General features: G+C 38.9%; 1 protein-coding gene across 1 annotated transcript in view; it reads right to left on the bottom strand.

The window, feature by feature from the left end:
- Window positions 1–3995: 3995 nt before the first annotated feature.
- Window positions 3996–10166, bottom strand: part of atp13a3 (ATPase 13A3) — a 29392-nt gene continuing 23221 nt past the window's right edge. The window contains exons 22-34 of the mRNA XM_070908488.1: window positions 9160–9320; window positions 8845–8973; window positions 8643–8722; window positions 8375–8417; window positions 8159–8268; window positions 7651–7747; window positions 7496–7568; window positions 7181–7358; window positions 6798–6976; window positions 6601–6689; window positions 6293–6373; window positions 5425–5517; window positions 3996–4193 (exon numbers count right to left, since the gene is read on the bottom strand). Of these exons, the coding sequence (XP_070764589.1) occupies window positions 3996–4193; window positions 5425–5517; window positions 6293–6373; window positions 6601–6689; window positions 6798–6976; window positions 7181–7358; window positions 7496–7568; window positions 7651–7747; window positions 8159–8268; window positions 8375–8417; window positions 8643–8722; window positions 8845–8973; window positions 9160–9320 (1511 nt within the window). The remainder of the gene's footprint in view (window positions 4194–5424; window positions 5518–6292; window positions 6374–6600; window positions 6690–6797; window positions 6977–7180; window positions 7359–7495; window positions 7569–7650; window positions 7748–8158; window positions 8269–8374; window positions 8418–8642; window positions 8723–8844; window positions 8974–9159; window positions 9321–10166) is intronic.

The following is a 10166-nucleotide window of genomic DNA, read 5'->3' as shown; positions in this document are numbered from 1 at the left end:
CTGAAAAGACAAATCTTTCCACACAGGGTGGTTTAAGTTCAACTTTCTTCAAGCTCAATAGAAGCTCAAGCTGAAGTAGACATGTGCTGCATTATATTTACCCAAGACAGAACAAATATTGATCCAAGTCCCCCAATCATACGTCACAATAACTGATTCAAATTGTGAAATAAATGCCCAGAATTGATGCCCAAATAAGGAAGATCCAAGCTAATGCAACTCCATAACAAAAGTGAAAGTACAAATAAATCCAACGGACAGTACAAATCAAAAGTAGACAGACAACTGATTGTAACACAGTACCAAAATAGTAGAAAAAGACACACCAGCCCTTTGATAATCCAAAAACCATACATTTTTATAACTAAATCTTTTGACTTTTATGCACACACTAGAAATGTACATCTCATATATACAGATAGAATCCAACGTCTAATATTATCATCATCATCACCTCTTAAAGTCCACTTCTGCTGAGTCAAATCAGATTTGACAGAACTGAACACAGGCTTTAAACTAATTCAACTTTTCTTCTTTTTTTCTCTCTTTTTTCAAATAACCAATACAGATGTAATGAAAAGTCTTTGGGAATAGAATCAATAACCATTGTATTGCCTTGCATTACATTTTGTTCTTTACACAACATTCAATTCTAACCTCAGTAGGTATCTAGAAAAAAAATTAGACATTTTTTTGGACAACATATTAGAATATATCTGAAAATTGGCACAAGAATGTCCATTCGAGACGTGTTATACTTTTATCACCAGTTTCCCCCACTATATATCCTTCTTCTCACACTGACAGTTTACCCACATACTAAATACTCTAACAAAATACTCTAACTTTTCTCATCAAATAAACAATGTATCCGTTAAAACTATGGTCACACATCACATCTGAGCTTGTCATAAAAACAGTATGGATCCCAAGTTTCATATGCATTTGTAATATTATTATAAGTATCTCAATAGACTGGCTTTTAGGAACTGAGCAACGTCAGACTCTTATTATTACTGATATTAAGGAAATCTGTTATGATTTATATGAATAAAATCATTAATAATCAATGGATATGTAGACCATGTCTCATACCTTACCAGTATGAGAAATAATTTGCTTAAATTTTGTCCGAAAGGAAGAGTAATATTACATTTAGTTTGACATTCTTTTGACATGGTGTCTCACAACCACTGATTAGCACTCGAAAAAAGATAATAATCATCAATATTAAACCACACAATTCATGAAAGGCAGGCTGCTTTGCAGAGTATACAGATATACTGACATTGTGTGTTGGTGTCTTTGCTTTAAAGTGATACTCCACCCTAAATCTTTTGAGTATCAAACACCATCTCGGGTGGCTTTAAAGGTTGTTGTTTTCTCCTCATAGCAGCTGTGGTAAGCTTAAATTCAATCCAATGGTACCAATTTTAATGGCTGATAGTAAAGTAAGCTAATGCAAATGAAAACTTTTAGATTTAAACATTGTTACTAAAGAAGACCTTCAGAGTTTACAGAGAGCGAGTGAGTGTTTGACACTTAAACAATATATTTTGGGGAGTATCACTTTAAATGTCAAAGAAAGAGCAGTGAACACAAAATATAGCCCTTAACTCTATATGCAGGTAGCCTATGTGTAATACATGAATACAAAAAAAAGTGTATGGTAACCAGCATCCACCTTGTGCAGCGCGTGTCATTGCATGGATGTTTTGAATGTGCCAAGAACAGCGAGTTGATGAGATTCACAATGCCTTGCCTTGATTTACGATTACAGTTTGAATCAGTCTTCCATAGGAAGAAAATTTGTTTTAAAAAAAAATTAAAAAAAAGACAAAATGTAAGTAGTACTACTGGCTTTCTGGAGCCAAACTGACATGAGTTCGTTAATGTAAGATGCTTTGATCTATACGGTATCATGCATGTGATTAACTGTCCACGATAACCAGCCAGATTCATGCTGTTTCTTGTACAGAATTTTTAAAAATACAGAGATGTTAATGTAAATGTTTCTTACTTCTACAGTAATGCTGTATTTGTAGTAATATTTCTAGTATTGCAACCATCAAGTCTTCAGAAAATGACAATGGGGAGCTGGCTTCATGCAAGTCTTAGTATGCTGTCAGCCTGCTGTCTGGTGTCATTAGATGCTGACAGGAGTCTGCTGATGGCTCACAGATGCTTAACATACGCTTAGAGAATTTTAGCCACACTAGCAGTGTAATGGGGGTGCAATGCTCATTACACAGTAGAAAACAATTTTTTTATTGATGAAAAGTTTGCTGTTTTTACCACTAGTGGGGCAACAAAAAGTTTGGCCTGAGGGGAGCGCTAGAGGAAAGGCAATGTTGTTCCCTGACTTGTTAGCATGGTATGCTAACGCCTACACTCATGAACTGAAGAGTTGTTGACCAGTTGGTGTCATGACGTGAAAAATCAGGACAATGAATATGTGTCCAATTTCATGGCAATACATCAAGTAGTTGCAGAGATATTTCAGTCTGGACCGACAGACTAGTGGATCCACTACGGTAGCATGGCTAAAAAGCTGAGATGAAATATAATCTTTTGTTATCTTTTTTTCCCCATTTTTTATTTTTCTACATAACAATATCTATGTTAAAAACCCTCAAAGTAAACTCTGACAAACTGACAAACACAATGGAGATCCTGCCACAGGTCCCAGCCTATGGTTGAGACAAGATGAGCACATCCGTCTCCCTCACTGTTCTCTTTAAGTCCTTTACAAGCCATAATGTTTTGAATGTGTATGGAAGTCTGTAGTTTGTAGTTTCTATCATCAATCTGTGATGTGTAATGAACTGTGTTTTCTGCCTGGGGTGTGCAACGGAACAAGTTGACTGCAACCGTTCCAAGATTCCCAATCTTCTCTAGCTTACAGTGTGCTTGAGAGACTTTTTGAATACTGGTCTCAAATGGGTAATTTCAGCCATCCCTGGGGGTCAATGGTCAGCTTTAAGGCTTTTCTTTTTGGTTATGATTCTATGCTCTCTATTGAGTGCTTGCCAGGTGGTAATGAAAGCTCATTAAAATTACTCTATACATGTACATTAGCTGTATAAGACCACTACACAGTAGCAATCAGAGCCTGCAACGCCCACAGGTCAGACCTGTGACACAAGTTACATCCTATAAGTGAGGTGGTGGCTGCTCAGAAATATGAACATAGAGTGGACTTGCTGCTGCTTTTGAAAACTGACCAGATCATACAGAGTTGGCCAGTACAGCCACCTACCGCCATCTATCTGTCATCATCACTCCTAACACTTTTAATGGAATATCTCCATTTTAAAGTGAAACCTCTTTCTTCCGTCATCTTCCTCAAACTCTTCCAGACCTTTTCTTTAATCAACCAATTCTCTTACTTGCCGTTTCAGTCAGAGTAGGTTGTACTTTAGACGGCCAAAGTACAACCCCTCTTCTAGACTAGCACTTCTCCATATTCTATTTTTTTCAGTGATCATTCTGAAAGGTTCTGACATGATATTAATCTAATAATCTAACTGACATCTAGTACTGTGCCTGCTAATGAAATCTGAAGGCCTTGTTATTTTAAGCAGTTACACCTTCCATGACATTTCTGACAGCACATGTATGCCAGAAGCTAGCTCTGAAGTGGAGTGGGACTTTGGCTCTCTTTGCAATAAGGAACGGGAATTACATTTAATGTTACTCATGTTTAAAAGACATTTAAATAAACAAGGTAGACCTGAGAGCGTGAGTGGGCAAGCCAGAGAGAGCAGGAGTACTGAGGGAACTGAAACTGAACTTTATTTGGTACTTATGTGTAATGCTTTTGCAGTGATGTCTCTGGAACTACATTATTAGACGCAAGTCAACGGCGATGAAAAGCAATTATCCTGTGACAATTTCATTTGAATTGGCTGAATGTGCGTTCACTGAACACGTGTCACATGCATGCCTCCTGTATAAGAGGAATAGATTAGATAAGGGGAGGGGCCGGGGGGGTGCTAGGAATTGATCATGATTTGATAGGTGGAGCCATTTTCGGGGCGGGGCTTGGCTTCAGTGGTGGTGGTTGGCTTTGGAGGCCAGTCTGGGTCCCCACTGAGCTCCTGGGCGAGATGCATGTAGCGAGCCTTGGGTGTCATCTTGCGTGGGCAGCATAGCCAGGACAGACACTTGTACGCCCGCAGGTCAATGCCCCCCTGAAAATACCACAGCCCCAAAAATGAACAAATGAATAAAATAAAAATACCAGAGAAAGGAGAAAAAGGGAGGGATGAAAGGTTCCATGAACTTATTTTGTTCGGATTTTCTAAAACTTCTTCTACTGACAAATGCGAATCAGACAGTGCCATGCTGACATAACTGTTGCATGCAAAATTGAATTGAGTCATTTGCATGATTCGCAGGCATTTCTCTTTACACTGGTAAAGTGTGCATGCATGCAAGTCATTCAAAACAAAATTCAGCATGACAATAGTTTGAGAGAATTGGCAGAAGACAGCTTAAAGAGTGAGCCCACTAAAATTAAAAACAAGCTCATGGAGTCAAAGATCAAACAAAGGATTCCACAGCAGGTCTCTACAGATTCAAAAAACAAATGAGTGAAATTTCTCATTAACCTTATGTTGCAAAAGACATTTACGGCTAGCCTGCTTGGATTGTAAATATACTGTATTTGATAGTAATAGTAACCACTGACAGTAATGACTGACAGTTATCTAAGACATAATAAGAGATAAGTGCAGCAAGTAGAGCTTAGTAGGGCCAGTAGGCTGAAACTGGACGGAGGGAGAGGAGGTGGCAAGCAATCATACTTCAAAAAAAAAAAAAAAAAGTAATGGGAGATATCCAAGGCTTGGGAACGGCTTTAAGCAATTAACAAAAAATTAGTAATAATAGTGTCATGTTTTTATATGAATATGATGCGCATAAAAATATGTTGCCATCATATGTGTATGGCACACATTTGATGGCAACATATCACTGTAAGAGTGATTTGCGACCATATAAATTGTATGTTGACAGCTGAGCATGAAGGTTTTTGCCACCTTGCTAAAGTAAATGTGTTTAACAGTGACCACCAGTAGCTCCAACTTTGAAAATACAAGAAAGCAAGAATGTTATTAAGTATGATACTTGTCCTTAAGAGCAGTTATGAAGCTTATCTCAAAATGGAGCCAGAGAACAGAATGGTTTGCAGTAAAACAGCAACTGTTATCAAGCCCTGAACACAAGGCCCATTGGGGGGGGGCGAGAAGGAGAGGACAGATCAGGATGAGACTGATGTCTCGCACATGCATGTCTTGGTTAGAGGTTACAATAGAAAGGTGCGCTCTGTAGCATTAGAGCAAGAAGTGGGAACAGAGAGAGGGAAGACCACACAAGAGGAAAATGAAAGGGCTAAAGAAGAAGGTGTCAGATTTTCCCAACCTGTGGTGTCGGGGCGGCAGGAGTGACGCCAAAGCTGCCCTGTTTTTCTCGGCTGAACACAAGCTTCCATAAGACGATGTCAAGGATGAAGGTCTATGGAATAGCGCAGTGGGCAGGGGAAAGAATTAAAGAGAGGCTAATTTGATTTCACATTGTGTCTGCTATTGTTTTTTTGCACAGAGGTCTTCAATTGTTTTTGCAGAGCCACAATGTATCAAAGCTTTAAGTAATCATGTGTGGCAGGCTTTCATTAAGCTGTGCATTAATCGTGCGGTTAAAACTAAATGAAACAAATTAGTAACAAGAGAGTGCATGGATACTACTGTCTCAAAACTGTCATTTTTGATTCAATTAAAAAAGGTGAAAGAAATTTGCACTGGTAGTTTAGGAAATAGCATCATCTAGGGTGTCTGCTAAGCAGTGCATGTACGCTAAGGTAGCCATCTAAAAAGGAAGGCAGAGCAGTGATACTGCTCCAGAGTGGGGCAGGCCAGCATAAACTATCCATTGACATGCAGTTGTACAGCAATAAATTATTTTCTTAAAGGGCATCCGTCTATCCAGAAATGAGACAGGACAAACGTTTGCTGTTTGGAGGAATTTCAAAAGCCCCACAGATGCACACATTTCACCATGTTTAAAACGGTCACATACTTTAAGTGTGTATTATTATTTAAGTACAAATACCGTAGTTTGTCTCTTTAAAGACAAGAACGTTTTCACTTTACAATATAATTTCTTCTCACAACACAAGATTGATCCTGCTGTCCAGCTAAATGAGACAAAGATGAGCACAATGCATGACAAAGAAAAAACTGAACATGAGAAAAACATCTACTGTCACCATGTGTTTAAGTGTGTGTCTTACCTCCACCAAAACAGACACAGCAGCATTGACTAAGATGATGAGGAAGAGTTTTACCCTCCATTCAAATGGGACACAGACAATCTGTTCAGAGAAAGAGAGAGAAAGAGAACCTCCAACACTGATCATCAGTGATTATTAGCAAGACAAACTAATTTTAAGGCTATATGCGTGTGCAACACTTCAGTTAGGCACATCTTAATAGACTGGGCCTTTATATTATATCACAATATTAAAAGAGTATAGAGCTCGGCATGATAAAACAGGCTACACCAGAGCTGAGTGAAGTGTATGTTTCAGGTGTTTCTTACCTCTAGAAACTCATCAATGCTTTCGACAGGGTGGAACATGATGAACAGCAGGAAAACATACAAACTCAAGGCAGACAGCATAAAAGGCCCTGGGGAGAGGACACATAAGCACAAACACACACAAACAAACTTTGTAACTATTTTAGGGCAGATTTATCATTATTAATCATATTAGTGTTGAGAAGCGAGTTTCTTACAATTCTTGTAGCTAGGCTGCCTGAAAGGTTTGCCCTTTGAGAAAACGATTGCAACAATGAGATACTGGAAGCAGGAGACATAGAAGAGGCTGGTGTTCTCGAAGTTTTGGATGTTGTGGTCGTCCACTTCTGTGTCGTTGTGGTCAGACACGTTAATGTGTGATGACCGGTTGCAGACACTGGGTGAGAAGAGAGTTCGATTCAAGAACAATCAAATAACATTTTCAGTCTGTGGTCAAAATACAGAAATCTGTCTGCATATGACATTATCATTACTATTTCAAAACGTATTATGAAATTATTCTCAAATCATATCTAGTTAACAATTATGTTGTGTATTTTTGTTTGGCTGAGGTACATCAGCAATGATAGCTGGTACTCACTCTGTAAGTGGAGTCCAGACTGTGTACCAGGGCTGCTGTCGGACCCAGAGGAATGTAATGGTCTGGAAGCCCAAGCAGATGAGGATCTGGGTCAGCACAGAGAACAGCAGAGACCCTGAGATCAGACCTGATGGGGGACGACGTGACACCAGTTCTTTCCAGGCTGGGTTCAGACTCACTGAGGAGGGGCGGGGGAGAAATGATGAAGATAGGCAGAAAACAGACATTGAGGGCGAGGAGAAAAGGCAGGAAGTAAAGATATAGGTTAAGAAATAACCATGGTAAAAAACACATCACCATATCATATATACTTACTAGTAAAGACAATGAGGAGTATGATGGCAATATCGATGAAGAGGAACTGGAAGTCTCCAAGGTTACTGAGAATCTGAAAAACAAAAACAACAGACACAGATCAGAGACAGATCAGAGACACAGCTACTTTTGATTGTGGAAGCAGCATTACATACAGAGTAGAGGAGGGTGACACTGATGTACTGGATGATGCTGTAGAGAGCCATGAACTTGAACACACAGAAGGAGGTGATGAGAGCAGCACGCCCCTCCCTGTAACAGCAAGCAAACACTGCGTCATCTCTCTATCCAACATATAACCAACAAGTAACATTATGTCATGTAGCTATAAAAACAATTTGATATGAAAAGCCATTTTAAGCACTATGAATTTGGTGAATTTAATTCATTGTTAAAATAGGTGAATTTAAAATGCATGGGGTGGTTTTGTTGTGTTAAAGTGTAAGAAGTTAATTATCTTTAATTCAAAGTTCAATACTCAAAAACTACACCAAATGAAGGAGAAACTAACTGATAAATCAGCAGCATTTTCCAATCACTATATCAATAGCCTATGCGTCATTACCACAACTACAAAATAGCATGTAATGACAACAACACTCTCCATCGTTTATGTATTCATTGATTGGTTGTGTGGCACACAAATAAAAAAAAAAGACAAACCTAATGAGGCTGGGGACACAGGAGATGTTAGGGGTCCTGGAGGTGAAGGGAGAGGCTACCGAGGCCTCGAGCTCTGACAGAGAGATGCCACCATGAGCCCTCTTCAGAGCCTGGGTGAGCAAACTCAGAAATATAAAAAGGTACGTCCAGACTGCAATCTATTAATGTTATTGTTGTTAATGTTAATGTCACATAGATTATTTTAGCTGTACATACCCCACAGTCGTTTGCACCATCTCCGCACATCCCCACAAAATAGCTGTGAGCAAATAATAAAGAGCAGTGACTCTGTGCTCAATGTTACCACTTTTTCCTTGAAAAGTCAATAAGATATATATATATAATTTTTACAGTTCTGACTGAAGGCTGATTCTATTGCTGCTGATTATTCAACAGATTATCACAGTGATACGCAGCATATATTGTGGATGTAATACTATATTTCTTTTTGTAGCTTTATCATGTGTCTGACTTCAATACTCACTCTACGTCCTGCAGCGCCTCGATGAGCTGTGTCTTCTGGTCTGGGGCCATTCTGGCAAACACCGTCCCATGCAGCACCAGCTACGAGGCAGAACATACCATCGTAACAGAAACATTAGGTTATGATGGAGATAATTGTACCTAAAGAATAGTAGGAGCACACGGTTGGAGTGATGTCCACTCTCATTTAAAAGACCTCATACCTTTTGAAGCATGTCAGGGAAATGCTCCTCGATGACGGCAAACGATTTTCCGTTCATAGCAAAGTGGTACAGCTCTTGTCTTTTGGGTTCATCTATGTGACACACGTCCTCCAGACTGATATTCACTTCCTTAAAAGTTAAAGTAATGAAAGTATGGATTAGAGGATGGAAGATACCAATATAAGGTAGCCTCAATAATTACTATAGAATTGAACCAACTTCTCAGACTGAGTCAATAAATATTAAAAATGTTATGTTTTGGTCATATTCCATTATTTAGCTGTATTCGTGTTAGCATTAGCCCCATCGCCTCACCTCAAGGCGAGATGTCTTGCTCGGCTTGTCAGCGTATCTCCAGGTGATCTTGGCAGCATGTCCATTATGGGGAGGGAGGGCATCAGCAATGATGACTGTGTCTTGGGGAGGGATCATTCCACAGTCCCGGGCCACAGAGATGGCTGTCAGCATGTTGTCACCTGGAATGTGAATACAGTACACGTTTCTTATTTTGCTTTTTTTAAGCAAAAATAAGATGTTATGGTTAGAGTGATGGTGAGTCATTGTCCTTTGACCATGTTGCCTTAATATTAAAAGCAACGCAGTAAAAAGCTCAAATCTAAAACTTCTAAACTACTCAACAGGAGCTACAGTATTATAGATGGACAGGGATATTAATAGTGTCTAGCTGAGACACACTCATTTTTTTCATTGAAAAGTTCTTTGTTTTATGTCACTCTGTTATATCCTCTCATGCTCTACCTTTCTCACAAATACACATGCAATAAAACTTTGAGATTTTCTCTGGTCAATTCCTCCACAACACATATTCGTATTTATACATTAGTATGGGGCAGAGGGTCTGTGACTGATGGTGGGATGGTAAATGAAAACAGGAACCCTTCATATCAAGGTTTGTTTGGAGACATATGGAGTAAGAGGAGCTACTAAATTCATTTTCAGCTTAAAAGACTGTCTTTCCTTTTAGGACCTGTATAACCTTCAGAAGACAAAAATCCAGATACTTGAACTAGTTTGTGCCAGTTACACTGAGCAGCTAGAAAATGTTATTAGTTGAGATTACAGGTACAGCTGAATAAATACCAGAGGGATTAAATCTTTTGAGTGCCAATACACAAGATTACCAAACTCATTATGCTTCCTGCATCACAGCAATACAAAAGCTTTAACCAACAACAGACAGAGAGAAAAATGAAAGGAAGATTGTGTGTTATGTTATGTCCACTGTATGTTTTCATTTGTATATCTGTTTATGTGTGTGAGTTCTCTTTAGTGACTATACTGATGCCATTACTGGCTTAGTT

This window comes from Enoplosus armatus, chromosome 7 (genome assembly GCF_043641665.1).
Source record: "Enoplosus armatus isolate fEnoArm2 chromosome 7, fEnoArm2.hap1, whole genome shotgun sequence".
Taxonomy (NCBI): Eukaryota; Metazoa; Chordata; class Actinopteri; order Centrarchiformes; family Enoplosidae; genus Enoplosus; species Enoplosus armatus.
This window is presented reverse-complemented; position numbering and strand designations above follow the sequence as displayed.